Below are 26,966 nucleotides of genomic sequence, written 5' to 3' on the forward strand. Positions count from 1 at the left end.
TATGACAGAATGATATAGTACTGTCCTAAGATATGTCTCATGGGTAGATAACTTGCAGCTGTTATCAATAAAACAATGTATCCCAAGAGGAAGCTTTGCAAAATGTTTATGTTAACAGGCATTGAACTTAATAACTTAACAGTAACTCAAGCCATTATTACACACGATTCATGCTGAAGCAAGGAGTGGCACAGTGGTTAGCATTACTACCTCACAGCACCAGGGACCCGAATTCAATTCCGATCTTGGGTGATTGTGCGGAGTTTGGACATTCCCCAGTGCTTGCGTGGGTTATTCCGGGTGCTCCTGTTTCCCCCCACAGTCCAAAGATGTGCAACTTAGGTGTACTGGCCATGCTAAATTCACCATTAGCGTCTAAAAATAGTAGTAATAGTAGTCTTTATTGTCACAAGTAGGCTTACATTAACACTGCAATGAAGTTACTGTGACAAGCCCCATGTCACCAAATTCTGGCGCCTGTTCAGGTATACAGAGGGAGAATTCAGAATGTCCAAATTACCTAACAGCACGTCTTTTGGGACTTGTGGGAGGAAACCGGAGCACCCAGTGGAAGCCCACGCAGACCCGAGGAGAATGTGCAGACTCCACACAGACAGTGACCCAAGCCAGGAATCGAACCTGGGAACCTGGAGCTCTGAAGCAACAGTGCTACCCACTGTGCTACCATGTTGCCCCAAAATACTTATAAGGCATGAAGATGATCTCATGACAGGTTTGCATCGTTGGCCAGTACGGGGATCGAACCTGCGACCTTGGCATTATTAGCACCATGCTCTAACCATCTGAGCTAACGGGCCATGTGCAAGTTAGGTGCTGTTGTAAAGTTACGGGATAGGGAAGGGGAGTGATACGGTGGTCTTTCAGAGGGTCAGTGCAGACTCAATGGGCCGAATGGCTTCCTTCTGCACTGTAGAATTCTATAATTAATTTGACTTAAAAAGGGCACCTTCACTTCAGAAAAGGCTTTCTTGATCCAAGTCTTTTGAGCTGTCTAAAGAAAGGTTTATAAAATCTAGATACTTTTCTTGGTAATGATTTGAAAAACCAATCTAGAAACATCTAGGTATCAAAAGTGTTGACATTTTGATTAAAGTTGCTTTAAAATATATAGTTCACTATTATGTTAGTTGTAGCTAGTTTTGAGAAGTACTACACATATTCTGCTGCTGTTACATTGTGCACAATTTACTTTATTTTGTTGCATGTTATATTAAGTCACATAACTAAATACTAATTTTGCATCTTTTCCCACCCTATACATTTCTACAGTTTTTAAAGTTGAAATTAAACAGCAAATGGTAATAATTAGTGTGGCAAGTGTAGTGAACTTCAGATTAAATGACAGGAGCCCTTCCCATGGCTCAATGGGTAAACAGCACTAAAGCTTAAACAACTGGAGATTCCAAACTTGACCCCTACAATTAAATTAGCCAATCACAAAGTCAGCAGTGATCCCAGTTCCCCTTCCACTTTGTCCTCAAGATTCTCCTTTTCTCAAGGGGCTAATACAGGTTCTGGTGTGATGGGTTCTAGGTAACCAAATGCATATTAAGACACGATTCAATAGCAAAAGTAGATTTTGATGTACTTAATCACTATGTAGAAATCAGGAGCAGGAACTGTGGCTATTTTATTCTCTTTTCAGCCTATTAAGTCAAGGTTTATTGTAGCACCTATACTGAAGAAATATTTTCTTCCTTCACATGTGCTGTATCTGAGAACAGATCCTTCCATGGGTCTGTCTGGTGATGCTTTATCCGGAGCTGTTTTTCTAAGCAGTTTTTTTATGTCAGTGGTGGTTTGCCATTACCTTCCATTCTCAGGGGCAGGGGCAAGGAGGGATCCCAGAGTCTACCTCAACTAGAATGGGAATCGAGCCCATGCCATTGGCAACAATCTGAACCACACGCAAGCCACCCAGCCAATTGAGAAAACTGGCCCTCAAAGAGAGACTAACTCAGCATAAATCAGAATCTGATCAAGAATCTGTATGGTTCAGTGATACACATTTACCCATTGAGCCTTTGGGGAAATTCTACACAGTAAAATCTAATAGCATCACAACTCACTTACTTACCTTCACCCATTTAATCCTCTCAATAACATCACTCATATCTCTTTTCAGCGGAATATAGTGTTTCCATGGCTTCAGAGATCTGTAGAAGTGCTCATAATATTTAGAATCCTGCTTCAATACAAGGCTGTCACCCAACATAAGGTACGGGAACCTGTAAGCTGCCACAGTACCATCCACATTCACTTGGTATTTATACTGGAAAAATGTTCAGAAACACATCTCATCTCAATAAAAAAAAGTTCGCATCAATATTTTTAAAAATTGCATCCACAAAAATTGTTCTAAAAAGGCATATTTTTTTCAATAGTAATAATGAGGAAAAAATATCCAAAATTAAATTTCAATAATTACAAGGTCACTTAATATAATTCAAAATATTTGGAAATTAAAATAACACGAGATTTTAAAATAATGGTTTAATTTGCCCATCGAATCATACCTTAAAGAAGTCAAAGAAACTGATCAACGGCGCCTTTCCAAGTTCTTTCTCTTCTTCACGAAAGAAGAAATAGGCAGTTATTCCTGCATCCAACACCTCAGGATTGTTTCTGGAAATCCTCACTAGTTTCAGCCTCTCTTCGCGACTATCCCTGCCTCTCCAAAAAGCTTGCTCTGTTTTATTACACCAGGCAGGACCTTGGATTTTGTAATAAATAGAAATGATTTGAGCAATTTTAAATACAGTATGTTAATGATTCTTAATCTTAGAACTTCCCCATCTGCTTCCCATGTCAACCAACATGGATAACAGTTCTCTCTCTTAACATGTTGCCTCTCTCTCTCACTTTTATTTTTTATAAAATATTTTATTCAGGCATTTTCATAAAAGACAAACCAAAGCAGAAGAAAAATTATACAACATTATAAATAACCAACACCCACTCCTCCGCTCCCTACTCTTGCCCCTCCTCCCGGCCCCATTTTAAACCCCTTATTCCAACCCCCCCTTCCCTTTTGCTGACTCCTCAATCCTCAAAGAAGTCAATGAACGGCTTCCACCTTTCAGCGAACCCATCAACCGACCCCCTCAGGACAAACTTGACCTTCTCCAGCCTCAGGAATTCTGCCAGGTCACTCACCTACACCCCCGCTTTCGGCGGCTCCGAGTACCTTCATCCAAGTGAGATCCGTCTCCGGACTATCCGGGAGGCAAAGGCCAAAACATCGGCCCCTGGACTCCCGGGTCTTCCGACACCCCAAATATAGCTACCCCGGACCCGGGGCCACCTTTACCTCCAAGACCTCGGACATTAAGTCCGCAAACCCTTGCCAGAACCCCTTTAGCTTCGGACATGCCCAGAACGTGATTCGCAGGCCTCCCCACGCACCGCCCACACCTATCCTCTACCACCTTGAAAAACCTAATCCGCGTTAATGTCAAATGTGCTCTGCGAATTACCTTAAACTGAATGAGGCTTAGCCTCGTATACGACGAGGACGCATTCACCCTCCACAAAGCCCCAGCCTACGATCCGGCCTCCACCTCTCCTCCCAGCTCCTCCTTCCACTTCAGCTTTATATCCCCACCAGGGCCCCCTCCCAATCCATCAACTCTTTATTAACTTCCCACACCTTCCCCTCCCCTCCTTCGATAACAACTTGTCTGAACCAGCAGGTACCTGAAACCGTTCCCCCTGGACAGCTCTTCCTCTTCCTCCAGGTCCTCCAATTTAGCGAAACTACCCCCATAAACAGGTCACCGAACTCACTCAATCTCTGCCTGCTGCCACCCCCAAAACATGCATCCAGCCCCCCCGGTGAAATCCTATGATTATCACAGATCGGTGTCCACACCGAGGCGCCCTCCAGTCCCAAATGCTGCCTCCATTGCCCCCACACCCTCAAGGTCGACACCACCACTGGGCTCACTGTTAAACTTCACCCCTTTCTTGAAGGGGGCAGCCTTGTCCTGATTGAACCCAGCCCTCCACTTCACCAGCTCTGCACCCAGGTCTTGATACACACGCAGCTTGTTCCCTTCCCAGGTGCACTTCTTTGTCTGCCTCGCCCATCAAAGAATCTTCTCCTTGTCCAGAAAGCAGTGCAACTGCACCATCACCCTCGGCGGCTCGCCCGCCTGCGGTCTCCGCATCAGCGCCCTGTGCATTCGGTCGACTCCAGGGGCCGGTCTAAAGCCCCCTCCCCCATCAACTGCCCCAACATTTTGGCCACGTACGTGCTGGCCTCCGCGCCTTTATTGCCTTCGGGCATCCCCGCGAACCTCAAATTTTGCCTTCTGGAGTGGTTCTCCAGATCCTCCACCTTCTCCTTCAGCCTCTTCGGAGTCTCCCACATCATCCCCACCTCAGCCACCAACGAGGCCAACTGCTCCTCATGCTCCCCCACCAGTTCCTCCACCTTCTGGATCACCTGACCCTCGGACTCCAGCCTCCGCTCCACTCTCTCAATACCTGCTTTCACCGGCTCCACCAAAGTGTTCAGGTCCTCCAGGGCCTCCTTCCTCTGCTGGCTGAACTTAGCGTTTAGAAATTCCACCAGCTGCTCTGTTGACTACTGGGCGGGCAGAACAGGCCCTTTGCCCTCCGCCTGTGGCGCACAAAGACTCTCCTGCTCCAACAAGACTACAGAAGGGAGATAGATCACTTGGTTGCATGGTGTACTGAAAACCACCTCTCTCTAAATGTTGTAAAGACAAGCTTTGACAAAGGGTCATCTGGACTCGAAATGTTAGCTCTTTTCTCTCCCTACAGATGCTGCCAGACCTGCTGAGATTTTCCAGCATTTTCTCTTCGGTTTCAGATTCCAGTATCTGCAGTAATTTGCTTTTATCCTATCCGGCTGCATCACAGCCTGGTATGGTAACTGCCCGGCCCAAGATCGCAAGAAACTGCAGACTGTGGTGAACTCAGCCCAACGCATCACACAAGCTTCCCACCCTCCCCATTGATTCTGTCTACACCTCCTGCTGCTTCAGGAAGGCAGACAGCATTATCAGAGACCCCTCCCACCCAGGCTTTACCTTCTTCCAAACCCTTCCATCAGGCAGAAGATACAGAAGTCTGAAGACCCGCACATCCAGACATAGGAACAGCTTCTTCCCCACAGCTACTAGACTCAACGACTTTCCCTTGGACTGATCTGTTCCCTGTAAGAACACTATTCACAACGCCCTATGCGGCTCTTGCTCATGTATTTGCTTTGTCTAGCCCTTTGTTCTGCACTGTAACCAATCAGTTTGTCGATGTACCATTTGTCAATGTACGCTGTTGATTATTCTTTTTTTGTCTACTATGTACATACTGTGTACGTTCATACTGTGTACATTCCCTTGGCCGCAGAAAAATACCTTTCACTGTACTTCGGTACATGTGACAGTAAATCAAATCAAATCCTTTCTTCTCGACCCACCCCTAGTTCATGGATCCATCCACCAGCCACACCAGAGGAGCTACACCTTCTTCAGGTTCTCCTGCAGTTCTTTCCATCCAAATCTTCACCCCTCAAGACTGGGAAAGGACTGAAAAATACCACCTTGATTGGGAGCCACCAAATGTACGCTCGCTCACTCCATGGCCTGCTCACTCCATGGCCGCCACCGGAAGTCCTCTCACTCATTTTTAGATTTGTCAATGCCCCTCCATGCAAAAAGGAAATCCTTAACCGTAGCATCCCAAACTGTCACCCTATCTCCAAGAACCCATTGTTTTGCAAAGGCCTTGACCATATTGTCACCATCCAAATCCGTGCCCATCTTTCCAAAAACTCCGTGTTTGAATCCCTCACGTTTCCACCCTCAAGACAGTACTAAACAGCTCTTATCAAAGTTACAAATGACACCCTTTGTGGTTGTGACAAATGTAAACTTTCTTACCTCATCCTTCTTGACATGTTTGTAGCCTTTTACACAGTTAACCACGCCATCCTTTTCCAACACCTCTCTGCTGTTGCCCAGCTGGGTGGAATTGCTCTCACCTAGCTCCATTCTTACCTAGTGTCATATACAATGGCTTCTCTTCTTGATCCTACAGAGTTATCAAAGGACCCTACCCTGGCCCCCTCCTATTTCTCATCTACGTTCTGCCCTCAACAACATCACTCAAAAGCACATGATTTTTCACATGTACACTGGCGACACCAAGCTCTACCTCACCACCATCTCCGTTGACTCCTGCAGTGTTGCTAAACTATCAAACCGCTTTCCTGGCATGCAGTAATGCATGAGGAAAGATTTCTTCCAATTATATATTGGGAACACTGAAGCCATTGGGCTGGATTTAATGATCCCCTTGACAAGACATGTTTTCAGTGGGGAGGGGCACGTAAAATAGGACAACTGACCAGCCCACTGCCTTCCCTCCCACCCCTGGTCTGTCCTCATAATACTGTAGGTGGGTAGGCTGCCGATTCTAGTTTTAAAAAAACCATGAACAGGCAATTGAACTTGACTCAAATATTTCACTGCCCATGCCATAAAACAGCAGGTGTGGGCAGCTGTTTTTTAAAAAATAATTTATTGAAAAGGCAGGGGGTGGTACGTCATTCGGGTACGTGCCTGTGTACATCAGGGTAGCACCACCGCCCCCCCCCCCCCCCTCCACTCCCCAGAATGATATCCTCCCTCTCTTTGCTTCCAAAACCTGCCCTCCACCCCCTTCACCTTCCTCCCTACTCTCCCAAATTCCTTTCTGCCCTAAAAGCCCATGACTTACCTTAATCCGGGATCCTCTGCTTCCTGGTGCCTGCTTGCCATTCTGGCACTGCCGGGACTGCTAACACTGCTTGCTCTCATGGGTGAGGACCTCCTCCGACTCAGGGTCAGTTCCAGTCTCAGGTGCTTAAGGTCACCTACAGCATGTTATTGCTGCATGGCAGAGGTTTCCTTATGTCGGTGAGCTTTTAACCAATTTTTGAAATGGGGGCATGATCAATCTGCCCACTGTTTCTTCCATACTCTGTTCCCTCGCTAATTACTCCATCGCTCTCCTTGGTAATAGTCTAAGATTAAAATAGCCTGTTCACAACCTAGGCAGCAGGCTTGACCCCCAAGATGATCTCCTGCACACATATTTGCACTATAGCTAGGGCAAATTATTTCCATTTCCATAACATCTCCTGACTTCGCACCTGCCTCAGCTAGACTGAAGTTCTGATTAATGGTCAGACTTGATTATTCCAAAGCGCTCCTGGCTGGTATCCACATTCTATACCAGGTTAACGTGAAGTCATCCAAAGCTTTGTGTCCTAACTCATACTAAGCCCTGTTGTCCTGTTAGCACTGTGCTTGTGACGCACACTGGGTCCTGGTCAAGCAACTTTTCGATTTTAAAATCCTTATCCTTGTTTTCTAATCCCCCCATGATCTGTCCCTTCCTAGTTTGGTAATCTCCTCCGGGCCCACATTCCTGAGATATCTATACTCATCTAATTCTGATGTCTCTGAGCATCCTTAGTTTTAATCTCACCACCATTGGTGGCTGTAGTACTAAGGTCTGGAATTGCTTCCCTACAACTCTGTATCGCACGTTCCTCTTTAAAGACACTCTTCAAAACATACATATTTGACCAAGATTTTGGTCATCTACCTTATATCTCCGTATCTGGCTCTGTGTTATACTCTGTTTTATATTGCTCACATAAAGTGCCTTGGAACATTTTATTAGGTTAAAGGCGATATATAAATATAAGTTGTTGTTGTTGCTCTCCAACAGTAACTCAGGATATACAAGTGTCACCTGCAACCTAATAAATGTTACATTGAATAAGTTCCCCTAATGCAAGAGTTAGAAGGGACAAACAAGAGCTTGATTGAAGATTTGCATTTTGAGATGGTTTTTAAGGTGGCTGGGAGCTAGAGAGCCAGAGAAGCTTGCAAAAATTAGAGTAACAAGAGATGAGGAATGGTTGCGTTTTTAAGAATGTGCTTTAATTCAAATATATTGCTTCAAAGACCTTGGGCGGGATTCTCCTCTACCCGGTGGGGCGGGCCGTAACGGCGCCGAGGAGTGTGAACTACTCTGTTGTCGGGCCGTCTGGAAGGTGCGGAATCCTCCGCGCCTTCAGGGGCTAGGCCGGCGCCGGTGGGGTTGGCGCTGTGCCAGCCAGCGCGGAATGGCTTGGCGCCCGAGGGCCTCCGCTGGCCAGCACGAGTTGCCGCATGCGCCGGAGTGCCAGCGTGTGCTGGCGTCATCCTAGCGCATGCGCAGGGGGGTTCTTCTCCGCGCCGGCCATGGCGGAGGTTGACAGCAGCCGGCGCGGAGGGAAAGAGTGCCCCCACGTCCCAGGCCCCCCCGCGGATCGGTGGGCCCCGATCGCGGGCCAGGCCACTGTGGGGGCACCCCCCGGAGCCAGATCCCCCTGCGCCCCCCCACTCCCCCGAGGACTCTGCAGGTCGCCCGCAGAGCCAGGTCCTGCCGGTACAGACCTGGTTTGATTTACGCCAGTGGGACTGGCCGAAAACGGGCGGCCGCTTGGCCCATCGCGGGGCAGAGAATCGCCGGGGGGGGCTTCTGCCAGTGGCCGCCGACCTGCGCGCTGCGATTCCCGCCCTCGCCAAAACCCCAACGCCGGGGCGGGATTCACACCGCCCCCCGGCGATTCTCCGACCCGGCCCGGGGGTGGGGGTGGGGGGGGGTCAGAGAATCCTGCCCCTTTTTCTTCTGTTCTACAGGAAGTACTTCTTTTTTTAAATATAAACTTTGAGTACCCAATTCTTTTTTCCCCCCAATTAATGGGCAATTTAGCATGGCTCATCCACCTAACCTGTATATCTTTGGGTTGTGGGGGTGAGACCCACGCAGACACAGGGAGAATGTGCAAACTCCACACGGACAGTGACCTGGGGCCAGGATCGAAGCCGGGTCCTCGGCGCCATAAGGCAGCAATGCTAACCAATGTGCCACTGTGCCGTCCAAATACAGGAAGTGCTTCTAATATGACAGTAAAAGGTCGGAAATCTTACAAGCCACTAACTTACCATTAATTGGCAAGTTATGTGATGTGATAAGTTATACGGCTCGTGGCTGAAGGAACTGTTCATACATCCATTCAGACTTGTCCTGCCTAATTTTAAACTAACGTCCAGATTCTGCAGTGGAAATAGTGGCGAGGCAAAGCATGCTCAACTTTATTAAGGAGGAAAAAGGTTAGCAGTGTCTGGCAACCACATGCATACTTAAATGCGGAAATCAGGACATTGCGGTCAGAATTGCCATGCTCTTCCAAAAGCTTTAACGGTATTGCACCAAGACACTTGACATTCAAATACATGAAGAGTATGAAATTGCAATATTTACCCACTAGATCACCCACTAAACACACCAGGAAAAAAAAAGTGTTTGTCCACATAAGCGCAACTAATTTTTTTTAATAGTGGACAATTCTTAATTACTATAAAACCTCTCTGACACTGAACATTTGCTTTTACCAGCATTAAACCTCATTGCTTCAGATTGTAATTAGTGTTGGAAATTTAAAAACTTTTTCTTCCATATTCCATTATTTCACTTTTTGTACATTAAATTAGATATTGATAGTATATCAGTGAAGATTCTTCAACTGGATTGGTTAGGGGTAAAGGTCCTAGATCTGCTGTAGAGGGTTCTGCACTTTTCCTGACCACCTGATAACTGCATCAGCAGTTTAAAAGGCAAGGCAAATTGTGTGGGCAACTGTAAATGTAACAAATGGCAAGGGCTGCTTGTGTTTATTCGGTGCCAACTGAAAAATCTGGGCCAAAATGTACATTACAGGGATACATTGGTCGAGTTACATTCTGGTGGCTTATTTAGAAAACATTTAAATTCTGAAAGAAACTTAAAATTGGGGGTCAGAAATTAAAATCGGAATTAGTTAGAATTTTTTCTTTACTTAATTCAAGAATGTTCAATTAGCTTTTGGAGTGGACAGAATGGAGCCAGTGACCACATGTTTTTCCATTCATTCATGATTTTATAGTGTTGCTGTCATTTATTGACCACCCTTAATTGCTCATAAAGGTGATGGTAAACCACTGTAGTCCGTGTGCTGTTAGGACTAGTAATCCCAAGGCCTCGTCTAGTGATTCTGCGACATGAGCTTAAAACTCATCAAGACAGTTGGAGATTTAAATTCAGCTAATTAAATACATCGGGAATAAAAATCTTGTATCAGTAATGGTGACTATGGAACTATTGGATAGTTGTGAAAGTTCATTTGGTTCATGAATGATCTTTAATGAAGGAAACCACCACCATTACCCAGTCAGGCTTATGTGACCCCAGACCCACAATGATGTGGTTGACTCTTAATTACCCTCTGAAATAGCCTAGCAAGTTTTGACAAAGAGTCATCCAGACTCAAAGTGTTAGCTCCGTTGTCTCTCCACAGATGCTGTCAGACTTGCTGAGATTGTCCAGTATTTTCTGTTTTTGTTGTAACAAGCCTCTCTGTTGTATTCATCATGAGGGCTCACCACCGCCTGCTCAGAACAGTTAGGTGTGGGCAATAAAAACTTAAACCTCCATTTCTCTGATTAAACCTCAACTCATTTGGCATAACGGAAAATCTCCAGCCTCTGCAGAAATGACCAATTCATAACTACAAAACAAAATGTAGAAAAGGGGATGGGGAATGGGGAGAACAAATAAAACGGCTGGGAAAATATGCTCCTGCATGAAAACTTAATTTTAAATAAGGAAAACCCGCTGTAATAGTAGGTGTCAGATCATTGAATTCATCGTAAAATTCAATGTAAAAATTAATAGAAATGTAAGCAAACCACCTACCAGTCTGTCCTTGAATGGAGAGAAGATCATTTGTTACACCACGGAGTGTTTCTAATGTAGAGCGTGTTATGTCATATGTTGGAAGGACAATATCTGCAGTATCCTCAGAGCCACACCAAGAAATAATGGGCAAAGGGTTATCCTTCATTTGACGGGTTTCTAGTGGCCAATCTCCAACATTTACATAGAATTCAACATTGGGCAATCGAACCTAAAGAAAAGTCCACAAAAAAACCAAACTAAATAATGAGCCCTTTTCTGACAGATTACGGTACAAAGAATAACATTTTTAGATTATAGTTTTTTCGACACTTACTTTCCTTGTTAAAGAAAGCAGCATTTCATCTGAAAACATTTTGAAGTCTGTGTACCGTCCCATGGTTCGTCGATAAATCTGGTTATCCAATATGGTGTAGTGAACAATTCCTCGATCGCCGAATCGGTTTGGTACTTCTTCTAGTAGGAGTGCGAGGTCTATACTGGGAAAATTAGTGAAGTCACTAGAAATCTGTTCCTCTTCTGCAGGACAAGATACTGTATCTTTCCATTTCTGAGGCTCCTCTTCTGGACAGTAACAGTATTCATGATAAACTGGCCCTGTTAATAGAAGCAGGAACACAACATATTACAGCTACATGCAATTACACATTACCTCTGTAATAATTAGCTCTATCAAAAATGATTGTTCAGCAAACAATCCTTGTATCAATTCCCCACAAATCTAAAGCTACACAGGTGCAAAGTTCAAACAATTTGCATAGATATTACTAAATTTTACAAAAAAGAATGCCTCGACATGTGCGCAAGAATGACCATCAATAATGCAACTTGCCAATTTGCAAGTCGTTTCCTTCCTATTGCAGCTGGAAAGCACGCCCAGGTTAGTTGTTGAGAGGATTGTTCCAGACGCAACAACTTGACTCGAGGGCAGTAAAAAAAGCGCAAAAGATTACCTACAATCATCTCTGTAACTTTACATTTTTGGGCTTATGCATTCCCCGAATTTGGGGAAAGGGATAAGACGACCGATAACAACAACTACAATAAAAGCAACTTACTGTAGATGCTGGAAATAAAAGTAAGTGCTAAAAAAATAATCAACAGGTCTGGCAGCATCCATACATGGGAGATAAACAATTAACGTTTCAAATTGAATATGATGCTTCTTCAGAACAACTACAACTTGCACTCATATAAGGCCCCCATCTGCAATAACCATAGGTTCAGCCAGCACTCACTGATGCCACCTTTAAAAGATGGAGACAGGACAAGGGGGACATTGACAGTCAGAGGCGGTAGAGTCACGACACTGGACGAACCGCCAAAGAGATTTCAGCTAGCATGGGGCAACGAACTCAGGTACCTGCAGCTTAAAAACTTCCTGCAAAAGGAGACAAGGACGTACTCGCGACCACCGCTACTGGAAGAAATACTTGACGCAGAATTTCTAGGCAGAGGGAACTGTAGCGACATGTACGAACAACTGATAGAGAGGGCTGCCACCAAACTGGACGCGATGAGGAGGAGATGGGAGGAAGACCTGGGGTTTGAAATAGGGTGGGCACTCCGGAGCGAAGCAACCGTCAACATAGGGTCAACTCCACTTCCACATGCACAAGACTCAACCTAACGCAACTAAAAGTGGTACATAGAGGCCACTTGACTAGAACCCGAATGAGCAGGTTTTTCCCAGAGGTGGAGGACAGATGTGAACGGTGCCAAGGAGACCTGGCCAACCACGCCCACATGTTCTGATCTTGTCCCAGACTTACCAGGTACTGGACAGCCTTCTTCGAGGCTATGTCCATAGTGGTGGGGATGAGGGTGGAGCCATGTCCGAAAGTCGCGGTCTTCGAGGTATCAGACCAGCCAGATCTGTTCATGGGGAGGCGGACCAATGACCTTACCTTTGCCTCCCTGTTCACCCGCCGTATAATGGCGGTAAGCAGCACCACCTAAAGCTGCAGACTGGCTGTCCGACCTATCGGAATTTCTCCAAATGGAGAAAATCAAATTCATCATCCGTGGGTCGGATGATGGCTTCCTCAAAACATGGGAGCCATTCACCCGACTGTTCCGGGGCCTGTTTGTGGCCAATATCTAAGTAACCAGGAGCAAGGAAGAGGTAGCCAAGACATGATAGAAGGGAGGGGAGTGAGGGAAGACCCGGGGGAACAAGAAGAGGTAGCCAAACCCAACGAGAGAGAAAGAGGATAGCAGGGAAGAAGGTGGGGGGGGGGGGGGGGGGGGGAGATCACAGGGAAGGACAATAGCCACAGCAAGGCGAAAAGAGAAAGAAAGTGCGGGAAGAAGGAACAGGCCATGGCCGAAGCTTAGCAACTGAACAGTAATAAAAAGTTAACCAAAATGTAAATAGCATTAGGGGCACCACCCTGGTGTCACCCCCCCAGTTTGGTTTTGTAACAAAAAGGGGGTGGAACCCCTTTCTCATTACTTATTTTTTCTTCCTTTGTTTTTGTATATTTGTGTGTGTATATTTGTATATATACCATGTACAAAACCCCAAAAAAACATTTTTTTTAAAAAACTTGTCTTTATATAGCACCTGCAGTGTAATAAAAAATAAAATAAATAATTTTGCGAATCACTTATCTGTCAAAATGGCATAATGAATTAAAGACCGAAGTCCAGATAGTAGGGAATTAGAGTGCAGGAATAAGCGCCTTAGGGGAGAATGAAATGGGCTTGAGAGGGAGAAGGGGAATGTGGGTAAAGGACAATGTAAGGCAATGAGAGGTTGTTCTTTGCTTCTATTTAAATGTTAAAATCAAAGTAAAGCAAGTTAAGAGCAACATGGTAGTTTCAATGCCCAACCATTTACATTTCCTGCTACTGAAGACTGGGGATCTGAGGCCCTATAGGCAGCAAAATGGTTACAGCACCCAAGGAGGATATCTGGTTCACAAAGTCTCTCGGCAACGTTCAACGTCAAAAACCAGCATCCTTGGGAGAGGTAAAATAAAGACTTGGCTGAAAAGAACTATCAGCTAATAAATGTCTCACACAATCAGCTCCTGTTTGGGAAGGCGTATGCCCAGTATTGTGGCAAGATGCCCAAACAGCAATAGGAACAGAAGAAAAACCTCATTAATAAAGTTCTGCATGCTTCAGAAGCGACTCGAAATAAATTCAGATGCAATTCTAATGGTGCCTCTGGTTCTTAACCGATCACCTTAAAACTGTATCCTCGGGTTACCAGCAGAAACAGTCACTCCTCTTTTATTTTATCATTCCTAATTTTGAAGGCTGCCATCAAATCTCCGATTAACCTTCTCTATTAAGAACAATCTCACTTTTCCAGTTCCTCATTCCTGGTACTATTCTAATAAATCTCTTGTCCACACTCTCAAAGGTCTATTTTCGTCCGAAAGTGTGATGCCCAGAAATGAACACACTACTCCAGATGAGGCCTAGTGTTTTACAAAGATTTTACACTATACCCTTGCTTTTAGTACTCTTTAATTAAACCAAGGATCCCACAGATTTCACAGTCTTCTCAACTTGTCCTGCCAACATCAACGGTTTGTGTACTCACCCCATGTCTCTCAGTTACACTGTATTTAAAATTGTGCCATTCAGTACAGATTGCCTCTTCTCATATTTTCTACGAAGATATATCACTTAACACTTTTCTGCATTAAAATTTCATCTGCCATCTGTCTGCCCAGTTCATAGAATTTCATAGAATTTACAGTGCAGAAGGAGGCCATTCGGCCCATCGAGTCTGCACCGGCTCTTGGAAAGAGCACCCTACCCAAGGTCAACACCTACACCCAATCCCCATAACCCAGCAACCCCACTAAGGGCAATTTTGGACACTAAGGGCAATTTATCATGGCCAATCCACCTAACCTGCACATCTTTGGACTGTGGGAGGAAACCGGAGCACCCGGAGGAAACCCACGCACACACGGGGAGGACGTGCAGACTCCGCACAGACAGTGACCCAAGCCGGAATCGAACCTGGGACCCTGGAGCTGTGAAGCAATTATGCTAACCACAATGCTACCGTGCTGCCCCAGTTCACTGACCTGTATATCGTACTGAAGTCTGTTACTATCCTCCACAAATGTTTACTATATTTCTGAGCTTTTATGTCATCTACAAACATTGATGCGCTGCCCTCTACAACCAGGTCTAGTGACTAGTGGTGTGCCTCACGGGTCCACAACTTTTCACAATATACATTAATGATAAGAAGGAACTTAAGGTACTGTTGCTAAGTTTGCAGATGATACAAAGATCTGTAGAGGGACAGGTAGTATTGAGGAAGCAAGGGAGCTGCAGAAAAATTTGGACAGGCTAGGAGAGTGGGCAGTGAAGTAGCAAATGAAATACAATGTGGAAAAGTGTGAGGTTATGCACTTTGGAAGGAGGAATTTAGGCATAGACTATTTTCTAAATGGGAAAATGCTTAGGAAATCAGAAACGCAGGGACTTGGGAGATCTTGTTCACGTTTTTCTTCAGGTTAACGTGTAGGTTCAGTCAGCAGTTAGGAAGGCAAATGCAATGTTAGCATTCATGTCAAAAGGGCTAGAATACAAGACCAGGGATGTACTTCTGAGGCTGTATAAGGCTCTGGTCAGACCCCATTTGGAGTATTGTGAGCAGTTTTGGGCTCCGTATCTAAGGAAGGATGTGCTGGCCTTGGAAAGGGTCCAGAGGAGGTTCACAAGAATGATCCCTGGAATGAAGAACTTGTCGTATGAGGAAAGATTGAGGACTCTGGGGCTGTACTCGTTGGAACTTACAGGATACTGCGAGGCCTGGATAGAGTGGATGTGGAGAGGATGTTTACATTCGTAGGAAAACCTAGAACCAGAGGACGCCATCTCAGACTAAAGGGACGATCCTTTAAAACAGAGATGAGGAGGAGTTTCTTCAGCCAGAGGGTGGTGAATCTGTGGAACTCTCCCGCAGAAGGTTGTGGAGGCCAAATCAGTGAGTGTCTTTAAGACAGAGATAGATAGGTTCTTGATTAATAAGGGGATCAGGGGTTATGGGGAGAAGGCAGGAGAATGGGGACGAGAAAATATCAGCTATGATTGAACGGGCGGAGCAGACCCGATAGAGCAGAATTAGGCCACTCGGCCTAAGTCCAGGTAAATAATATATATCAGGAACAGCAATGGTCCTAACATCGACTGCTGCGGAACACCATTGTTTCCTTCCATCCAATCTGAAAAACTACCACAAACCATTGTTCTGCTTTCTGTCCGAAAGCCAATTTTGCATCCATGCTGCCAGTGTTGCTTTAATTACATAGATGTATTAGTAAAATTAAAGCTAATGTGATACTTTGTTAAACGCCTTCTGATGGACCGTATACATGACATCAACTGAATTACCCTCATCAACCCTTTCCATTAGTTCAAAGAACTGACAAGTCAGTCCAATAAAATTTGCCCTCAACACACATGCGTTGACTTTTATTTATTAGTCCATACTTCTCCAAATGTCAATTAATTATAAGCCAGTCAGCCTAATATCGGTGGCATGGTACCATTCAAATGATAGTCCTTTGAATGGTTCCATGCCACCGATATTAGGCTGACTGGCTTATAATTGCCAGATTCATCCCTCTTCCTCAACCTTTCTTACAAAAAGAAACAAGAGTTTAGTATTTTCAATCCTTCAGCCCTCTGGCACCTTCCCTGTGGCCAAGGGGAATTGGAATACTGTTTTCAGAATCTCCACAAGTTCCACTTTTATTGATCTCAGTAACCTAGGATGCATCACATCCAAACCAGGGTGGCCTTTTACATTGAGGACTGCCAATGTGAAGTACCGCCCTTTTAGCTTTTGTATCTCCTACCCATTATCACTACAATCTTCTCCTTTACTGTTGCACTCGTTGCATCGATATTCACAAATGCTCCATGCCTTCTGCCTCCACAAGATATTTTATATTGCTGAAAGACAATGTTTTGTCAAAGCTTTTTATCTTGCACTCAGCAGGACAGTTGCAAGAATACCAATGTCTGGGGAAATAACAATTTTATACTGTATGAGAAGAGAGTGCTGATTAGTTGGCAAGTGGATTCTGATTAATAGAGGTGTTGCCACGACGAATGCACCAGTTAACATTGGCTGACAGTTACCTGCCAAGCATCCCCCCTCTACATCATCTCCATTTATTGATGGAGACCATAATGTCTGAAATAGGTACACATAAGGAAAAGACCAACTGACAGCCTTTTTTAAAGCCTAATATGTCAATTGCTTAATGTTTATTTACATTTTCCCTTGGAGCAGAGAAGGCTGAGGGGGGACCTGATTGAGGTGTATAAAATTATGAGGGGCATAGATAGGGTTACTTCACCCCAGGCAAGTGGACGGTCAATTAGGTTAACCTTAGATTAGGATAAATGGTCGGCACAACATTGTGGGCCGAAGGGACTGTACTGTGCTGTACTGTTCTATGTTCTAATTCCAGCCCTAGACACCTGGTGTCACAACACAAGTGAATTAACTAATGATTCTTACAAAAATTCCCAAAGTCTTTGGCTCTTGGCTGCCTGATACTTACAGTCACCAGGTTTGTAAGTTTAAACACAATTACTGTTTATTTATAATGAGAACTATAATGAAATACCCAAATACAGTTGGTAAAATATTAATAAGTACCCAACTCCCCTTTTAATTTGCCTCCCCACCCTCTACACACACGCACCAGACAGGCAAACACAGAGGGGTGGAAAAGGGAACAACAAACTAAGTGAGAGAGAAAGGAGTCTTTGCTTCAGGTGAATGTTCCTTGCATGCTTCCTTCGCAGTAAGCATGTATATTAGTCTTTGTTTTGCAGCCCATACTGGCTTTCCTTCAGTTTTAAAACCATGGTACTAACACCTTCCCTGGAAGGTCAGAGACTTTGTTTCCTCAAACCTTGCTTTCAGTTTGTGGTCCGCACCTTTCCAGGTTGGTTTTCCTGAGGCACGTGCACCGAACAAGACAATTTCCAAACTCCCGCTACTAATCTCTAACATGAAAATCCTGCTCATGAAGTTGTGGATGCAACAGAGATCTGGCTAAAAGGGCAGGACTGGGTATTAAATATTCCTGGATGCAAGGTGTTCAGAAAGGATTGAATAGAAAGGAAAAGAGGAGTGGCCGTGCTGGAGAGGATGTGTCCGAGGGGTCAAGGCCAAAATTAACTTGGCTAGAGCTAAAGATCATAAAAGGTGCAATTTTATTGCTCGGTATAATCTACAGGCCACCGATAGGTGTGAAAGATCAAGGAAATTACAGAGGAGTGCTAGAATTAAAGAGTAGTTATAGAGATGGATAGTTATGTTATTCAAATGGAGACTGGGATAATACTAGTGTAAAGGGCAGAGAGAGCCATGAGTTTCTCGTGTGCCCCCAAACTGGGCTCTCCTTCTTTAGCACCATGTCAGCGATTCTGAATATTGATCTGAAGCCAGTTCTTTGGTGGCCATTTTTGGGGTGTCGGACTCGCCAGGGCTGCAAATGGGTGTGAAGGCGGACTACTTCACCTTCGCTTCCTTAATTGCCCAGAGGTGAGTTCTGCTGTGGTTGTGGTCTCCTTCTCTGCCCAGTGGCTAGGTATGGTTGGGCATGTGGCACAGTGGTTAGCAGTGGGACTGAGGCGCTGAGGACCCGGGTTCGAATCCCGGCCCTGGGTCGCTGTCCGTGTGGAGTTTACACATTCTCCCAATTTCACCCCCACAACCCAAAGATGTGCAGGTTAAGTGGATTGGCCATGCTAAATTGCCCCTTAATTGGAAAAAAATAAATAATTGGGTACTCTAAATTTATTATTGTTTTTCAATAGAAAATTAAAAGGTATGGTTGGGTAACCTAATGGAATTCTTGTACCCGGAGAAAGCCAACTTCAATTGATGAATCTGAACCAGATAAGCTCGAATCAAAGTTAGCAGGCAAAATTGCAACTGAACAATATGGTGCCTTTAAGGAAGAGGTAGTTCAAGTCCAGCCAAGGTATATTCCCACGGAGTGGAAAGGTAGAGCAAACAAATCCAAAACAATCCACTTGCCAACTAATCAGCACTCTCTTCTCATAGAGTATTATGAAGCAGAAAAAGTGTGTTAGAAGTGTGCTTATGTCGGGTGAATAATTGAAAATCAGGCCAAATACAGAAGGTTCAGCGGGGAATTGAGAAAGCAAATAAGAGAAGCAATGATAAAGTATGAGAAAAAACTGGCAGCTGACATAAAGGAAATCTCATACCAGCCTCCCCGAACAGGCGCCGGAATGTGGCGACTAGGGGCTTTTCACAGCACCTTCATTTGAAGCCTACTTGTGACAATAAGCGATTTTCATTTCAAATCCAAAAGTCTTCTGTTGGCAAATAAATAGTGCAAGAGTGGTAAGCGGAGTGGGGCCACGTAGGGACGACAAAGGGGAGGCAAGGGATATGACTTAAGTATTAAATTAGTACTTTGAATCTTTCTTTACCAAGGAATATGCTGCTCAGGTCATGATGAGAGAGGAGGTAGTTCAAAAATTTGAAAGGTTTACAATTGATAAGGAAGTGGTATTGAATAGGCTGTCTGTATTTAAAAGGTGATAAGAACCAGGACCAGATGAAATGCATCCAAGAATACTGATGCAAGTGAGTGTGAAAATTTCAGGAGCACGGACCATAATTTTTCAATTTTCTCTTAGATTTTGGAATGGTGGACTTATTCAAAAAAAGTGTAAAGATGATCCCAGCAATTACAGACCAATCAGTTTTTTAGTGGTGGGGAAACCTTAGAAACAACAATTCAGGACAAAATTAATAGTCACTTGGGAAAATGCAGGTTAATTATTGAAAGCCAGCACAGATTTGTTACAAGAAAATCATGTTTAACTCCCTTGCTGGAGTTTTTTGATGAGGTAACGGAGAGGGTTGATGAGGGTGATGCTGCTGAGGTGGTGTGCATCGACTTACAAAAGGCATTTGATAAAGTGCAGCACAACAGACTGGTGGGCAAAGTTAGAATTCATGGAATAGAAGGGAGAGCAACAACATGGATACATAATTGGAATGTGTGACGGGAAACAAACAGTGATGGTGAATGGTTGTTTTTCGGACTAGAGGACGGTTTGTAGTAGAACTCCGCAAAGATAGTGTTAGGACCCCTGATCTTCCTGGCATATATGAATGACTAGTGGGCAGCACGGTGGCGCAGTGGTAGCACTGCAGTCTCACGGCGCTGAGGTCCCAGGTTCGATCCCGGCTCTGGGTCACTGTCCGTGTGGAGTTTGCACATTCTCCCCGAGTTTGCGTGGGTTTCGCCCCCACAACCCAAAGATGTGCAAGGTAGGTGGATTGAACGCGCAAAATTGCCCCTTAATTGGAAAAAATGAATTGGGTACTCTAAATTAAAATATATATATATATATATGCATGACTAGACCTTGGTGTACAAGGCATCATTTCGAAATTTACAGATGATATGAAACTTGGAAGTACTGTGAACTATGAGGAGGATAGTGCAGGACTTCAAAGACATAGGTTGGTGAAATGGTGCAGGAGGAGCAAGTAACAGATATCTAATGCAGGAGTATGAAATTATTTATTTAGGGAGAACAAGGAGAGACAATAACAAGGACACAACTCTAAAGGTGATGCAGAAGCAGAGGTACTTTGGTATATATGTGCATAAATCATTGAAGATGGCAGGAAAGGTTGAGAGAGTGGTTAATAAAATATATGGTATACTGGGTTTGTTCAATGGGGGCAAAGAGTATAAAAGCAAGGAAGTCATGTTAAACCTGTATAAAACATTGGTTTAGCCTCAACTGGAGTATTGTGCCCTGTTCTGGACACCACACTTTTGGAAGATGGGTGAAAATATTAGAGAGGGTGCAGTAAAGGTTCACAAAAGTGATTCCAGGGTCAAGAAGCCTGTTTTCCTTGAAGAAAAGATGGAGGAGATCTGATTAATGTATTCAAAATCATGAGGAGTCTGGACAGAGTAGATAGGTTGAATAAATTACCATTGGTGGAAACTCGAGAAAGAGACAGCACAGATTTGAGGTAATTAGCAAAAGAAGCAATGGAGACCTGAGGAAAATATTTCACGGAGCCAGTTGTTAGGATCTAAAATGCACTGTCTGAGACTGTGTTGGAGGCAGGCTCAATTGAGCGATTCAAAGGGGAACTGGTTCAATATCTGAAGAGAAGAAAATTGCAAACCTATGGAGAAACGTTTTGGGCATGACACGAGGTGGACTGCTCCTTCAGAGGGCCAGCACCGTCACAGCAGGCCAAATTGTCTCCTTTTGTGCTGTAACTTATTCTATGATTGTATGATTCCTGTGGCACTTCCTCTTGCCCCTGAGCCGCCTGCAGAGCATGCATTCCGTACTCCTACAGTAGGCAGAGTTTCTCCGGTTATCTCTCTGCTAAATTTCATCTGTGGCATCCAGTACCGCCTTATTATGTCATTCCGCTATCCCATCGTACTAAATAGCATTGTTGTAACAATCTAATGTCAAACCAATTATATCTCAGTGCTTAGCTCCAGTTTAGGCCAACCTCCATTCACTGAGATATTTTCTCCCAACTCCTCTACCCAAATGTTGTTTTAAAATCTGAATTTACCTTTCAAAATAAATGGAGACTGGCCTACATGTTGACCGTGGTGAAATATTTCAATCTTTAGCCCCTCACTGGCAGTTCCATACATTCGATACCTCATAAGAAATGTCCCATCATTTCGATCCAAGGGTGCAGGTACGTAACGCCGAACATGTTCTCTGGAGGACAGCACTTGGATCACCACATTGAATGTATCACTTCCTGAATTAAATGGGCAAAATGAATGACTACTTTTCAATTTCTCGCACTATATATCACCCTTATTAACTTATAGATACAGGTTTATAAAAAAATCTCCAAAGTTACAGCAGTGTAATTTTCTAAGATTGGGTTTCAACAGAAATTCACATTAGAGTGGCTTTTAATTTGCACAAACATGTGAGCACAGAAATTTGATTACAGTCTTTAAATGACTCCCAGATGTCTTCATGAGTCCATTATAATTCAATCTGGGGAATCTATTCTCTTGTTCTACTGCAAGATGCAGAACAATACTGACAGAAATGCTCAATAATTATGGCTGTACTTACCGTTGGACTTCAATAAAGTTCACCTACACCTGGCTGCAGTGAAAAATTACAATCAATATAGTTCTAAAAGTACATCACAGCAACAGATCCAAATCTGATGAGCATGTTATTAACTGGAAGTGAACAAAATGGTCCAAAAGGCCCCAATTCCCAGGAGGAATTTTACATACCGGGAGACGAGGTGACATTTTCTCCTGTGGAGTTAACTGCCTGGATATAGAAATATCGAACCGGCAGCACAACATCAGCCCTCAGACCCGGCCCCCACACCAAACTTTTTGCAGCACTCACTTCCTCTTTCCCTGTTTCACATTTACCAACAGAAACCATCAAAAACAACTCCATCGAAAACACCCAGAACAATCGCTGCCGCTGCATCGTTTTGTTGTCTGCTCGGCTCCAATTCAGCGCGAAGACATCCCGCCACAGCACACAAAAAACTTCAATGCCACCCGGGGCTACTCAGCATCGTTGCCTATCTTTGACTGGAGTGCGGAAACCCCAACGGCTGCGTCGGAATGAGAGGAAAACCTGGAACAGATCTCTGGTGGAAGCGAACCGAATAACAACGACGTGCATTTGTATCGCGCAAGCTCTTCTCAGGAGTGTTATCAAACCCAGATTTTTCCTCGCCGGTGCGGAAACGGCTTGATGTTCCACCCTGCAGTCGAGTGCAGATGGGGGTCTGAGGTGGAAGGCTCTCGCTGGAGTTCTCCCCTGTTCCATTGGATATCTGGGCACGTAGAGTGTTGCACCGTGCAGACCCTTCAAATATGTTTTTAAGTCAATTCACAGAGTGCAGTGCTGCCTCTAGTTTTTGCGATTTTAAACAAAAAATGCCAGAAAAACTCAACAGGTCTGGCAGCATCCATGCAGAGAGAAACAGAGTTTCAAGTCCATATATATGACTCTTCAGATTTCCAGCACCTGCAGTATTTTGCTTTTACTGTAATTTTTACAGCCTGGATGAGTTTGTGTTTCATGATTACTGAGTCTGAGAGGGTTGCTCCTCTACCTCAGGCTAATCTTTAGCTCCATGCTCTTGATCTTTGATCACCTGATAGAGAGAGGAGCAGGCAACCCAAAGGACTCATTCTAGACTTGCTCTTGGGCCTGCCTAATTAGGTGATCTTTAACATATCCGGGCACAGTGCAATTGATGGGGGTGCTCACTTAATATATCTGCCTTTCTTCTCCTGGTATGTCCACGTCTGGGTGTGCCTGGAAAGGGAGCATATAGTATCTGCTGTTATACCTGGAGGAGGAGGAACATGCAGCCTCGTCTGAGGAGGAGGGAGACCAGGAGGGTCTGGAGGACAAGACCAAGGAGGAGTCAGAGGCGGGAGGATATGTGGTGGCAAGGGTCCAACATGCCAAGAGGGCTTGGGAGACCCTCATCGTCTCCAGATTCTCTTGGATGAGGCTGTGTCCATCAGCTCAACACCCCATTTCCCTCCCTCCCCCCCATTTCCCTTCTTCCCCCAATACACCCTTGCCCCAACCCCATCCCCCCCATTACACCACCCCCTCCACGACCACCCTGTTCCATCCTCCAAGGGTCTGTGTAATATCCCTCCAGGGTGATGGGCTTGTGTTGGTAAGGTCAGCGGGTCACTATATAAGACAGGTGAGGGATGATAACTCACTCTGAGGTAAGCTCTGGAGCTCCTCAGTTTGTGCGAAAGTCTGACTCCTGTCTTTCAGCTGACAGCACGCTCACTTCCATCCTCTGAATCGTGTCTGCATTAGGGACTTTTGATCATGGACCACTGTGCCTGGGTGGGGGGGGGGAGGGGGCGGGGGCAACAAGGTTGGGGGTGCTGGCAGGCCCGTGTGACGATTAACGTGACAGAGGCTTCACATGTATCAGGTGTTACATGTTTTAATAATGAACATTTTACATTTCCATTCTCCCCAGCTAAAGATAGTGAAGCCCCAGTGTCCACTCAGTGCTCCTCATTCTTCTTGATCTTTTGTGGTCTAGTGCAATGGCTAGGTGTGTCACCAGGATGCACATGTCCTCTGAAAGGCCTGAAGCTGGAGGGTCCCAGCTGACTTACTGGTGTCACTGGCCCTGTTCTGCTCGTTGCCCTTGAGATGCGCCGGTGTTAGGAAGAGGGATTTGGAAGAATTGGAGACTAACGTCATCATCTTGGTGGCAGGCCCTGGGTTGATGTCCAGCGCCTCCTCCTTCCTGACCGTGCAGTAGGGCCCTGAGGGACTCCATGAGATGGAGCAGCAGATGGAGTGAGCTCCAAAGGACACAGAGTCATCTGGGGTTGACAGTTCTGGATGCTCCCCAATTTCTCATCATGGTATTGAAGCCCTCAGCAATGCTCTTCAGTGACTGGGCCACACTCTGGAGTGCCTCGGCAAAATCCACCTGCATAAGGGACATGATGCCATGGTTGTCACAGACTGAGCTATGCTGTGGGCATTACCACTCAAGACACGGACGTCATGCTCCAAGCTTTCTACTGCAGTAGCAATATTGGTCTCGGTGCCATGCATTGTCAGCACCATCTCCTATGCCAGAAGCCTTTGGGACTCCTCCAATCGGCTTTTCCGTCACTGGAATGTCGCTGGCACCCTTCCTGAATGTCGCGGCTCTGGCCTATCAATTGCATCAGCTCTGTGAGAATCTTGTCCAGAGGCTTGACATCTAACTAGGACCCAGCTGCTGTCTCCTTTGGATGTCCCTGCCTCCACCTGGTGTGCAGAAACAACTGTTTGGTGCTCACCAGATGATGCCCCAGAAGCCTGTCCAATTATTTTGCTCAACGAGGTGTGTGTTACTGCGCTGGTGGAAGGTAGGGGTGATAGGTACGATGCCTCAATGGTGGTCTCTTGGGTGGCGGGGGAAGGGGATGACTCTGGACAGCCCGGCCTCATCAGATGGAGATCCTGTGGAAGAATGGACATGTGGGCAGTGAGATGGAAGCATCATTTTGTTTGACATGAACTACTCCGGGGGGAGGCTCTCAGAAGCCATTGGAACCTCTGGGTGGCTAGGAACACGGAAGGGAAGTGCCCTGCCATGTGTGGTGGATTACGATGAGAATTGAGCCAGAACAGCTGGTGGGATTCTTACTGGTTTTCCCGCCCAAAATGACACTTGGGAGAATCGTCCCATTGTATCTGGTCCTGTGTAAAAATTAAATCCTACTGGTTGGGCATAAGAGCTTGAGAAGATATTTTTTACGGCCTTAGAGTTTGATCCTTTGTTCTTGGTTCAGGGACTCCCAAACAAAAAGATAATTGATGCCAATGAGAAAAGGCTGTGCAATACCCTAACATTTGCAATTAGCGATAAGCCTACTTCTGTTCAGAATTAACTAAATTATTAATAATTGCATTCCAATGGAACTTGTGTATCTGATCCAAATCAGATGCATTCCAAAATATATGGGGCCCTATCTCAAATACTCAGACTCCGTAGTGTCGTGTTGGGTGTTCTGATGCACAAATGATCCAACAGGCTGTAGATGGTACAACTCTGTTTTATTGTTTAATCAACGGTAACAACTAACTACTGGCTTTGGTACGTGCTTCACCAGCTAACCTGTGGACCCAGCCCTATCACTATCTTAGTGAGGCACTCAGCACATGGTCTATGTCTGAGTGGCACGCTGTGAGCTCTGTGCTCTGAGCTATCTCCTGGTAGAATGAGCGGGAACTGTGGTGTTCCCTGTTTTATAGTGCGTGTGCTCTCACTGGTGATTGGCTGTGATGTTATGTGTGTGCTGGTTGGTACAACTGCCTGTCCATCAGTGTGTATGTGATTGCACCATGATATGCTGATCTGGATATCATGACACGTAGCATCTGACTTACTCCTACAAGGTTTTCCTCAGGTCATGTAGTATCGTCTCTAATATACTAGACGCGAGGGTGTGCACCACTTTGTCATGTTTTCCTGTCTTTACCTTTTTTCACCATCCTATTACTTGTCCTCTCTACTTGTATATATGGAAGTGTCAGGTTTACTGAACCAACTGCGTTGGTTTCCTCTTGATATTGATCATGCTGTACTGTACCAATTTTGAGGGCGTGTTGTATTCGTAGAATCATAGAATCCCTACAGTGCAGAAGGAGGCCATTTGGCCCATCAGGTCTGCACTAACCCTCCAAAAGAGCACTTCACCCAGTATCACTCCTCACCTATAACCCCACCTAATTTTTGGACACCAAGGGGCAATTTAGCATGGTCAATCCACCTAACCTGCACATCTTTTGACTGTGGTAGGAAACAGGAACATTTGGAGGAAACCCACACAGACACGGTGAGAACGTGCAAACTCCACGCAGTCATCGTGCGGTCCCTGGCGCTGTGAGACAACAGTGGAAACCATGTGTATTGTTTGTAAAAATGTAAAAACTCTAATAATTTTTAACAATTTGACATTGATACAGGCAGGAAGTAGAAGGACAGGTAACCAATGATAATAATAATCTTTATTAGTGTCACAGTAGGCTTACATTAACACTGCAATGAAGTTACTGTGAAAATATGGAGTGACAGTATAATTGGAAGATGTGCAAGAGGCTAATGTTGGATGAGCACAAACAGAGGATTATGGAAGGTTATAGTTATAGGGAGGATAAAGACAATGGAGGGATTTAAAAACAAGGAAAATAATTTTTAAATTTAGATGTTGCCAAACTGGGAGCCAAAGTAACTAAACAAGCACAGGATTGCGAGATGAACAGACTTGATGTGTTAGGATATGGGAAACAGAGTTTACACTTATGAGGGGTGGAAAATGGAAGGTTGACTAGGAGTGTTTTGTAGGAGTGACAAAGGCAGGTATGAGGGTTCCAGCAGCAGATCAGCTGAGGCAGTTAGGCGGAATTAGATGATGTTATGGAGATGGAAGTATACACAGAGAGATGAAATTCAGGGGCATAGAAGAGAATAAGAAAATATACAACAGGTAACATGTTTCTTTATCACACACACTGGGGAGATGCAGCTCCCTGACATGGGGCTTTGAGAGGGGCTGAGGAACCATGTATTT

The 26,966-nt window shown here is 44.9% G+C and overlaps 1 protein-coding gene and 1 non-coding gene across 2 annotated transcripts in view; both read right to left on the reverse strand.

The window, feature by feature from the left end:
- poglut3 (protein O-glucosyltransferase 3) overlaps positions 1–22,464 on the reverse strand; it is a 38,761-nt gene extending 16,297 nt beyond the window's left edge. The window contains exons 1-6 of the mRNA XM_072476790.1: positions 22,119–22,464; positions 21,422–21,619; positions 11,138–11,418; positions 10,822–11,032; positions 2,538–2,734; positions 2,099–2,293 (exon numbers count right to left, since the gene is read on the reverse strand). Coding sequence (XP_072332891.1) covers positions 2,099–2,293; positions 2,538–2,734; positions 10,822–11,032; positions 11,138–11,418; positions 21,422–21,619; positions 22,119–22,326 — 1,290 coding nt within the window. The 5' untranslated portion in view covers positions 22,327–22,464. The remainder of the gene's footprint in view (positions 1–2,098; positions 2,294–2,537; positions 2,735–10,821; positions 11,033–11,137; positions 11,419–21,421; positions 21,620–22,118) is intronic.
- On the reverse strand, positions 745–818 carry trnai-aau (transfer RNA isoleucine (anticodon AAU)). Its single transcript has one exon. It is a non-coding gene; the product is annotated as a tRNA-Ile (tRNA).
- Positions 22,465–26,966: the final 4,502 nt, after the last annotated feature.

The sequence above is a fragment of the Scyliorhinus torazame genome, chromosome 15 (assembly GCF_047496885.1).
Source record: "Scyliorhinus torazame isolate Kashiwa2021f chromosome 15, sScyTor2.1, whole genome shotgun sequence".
NCBI lineage: Eukaryota > Metazoa > Chordata > Chondrichthyes > Carcharhiniformes > Scyliorhinidae > Scyliorhinus > Scyliorhinus torazame.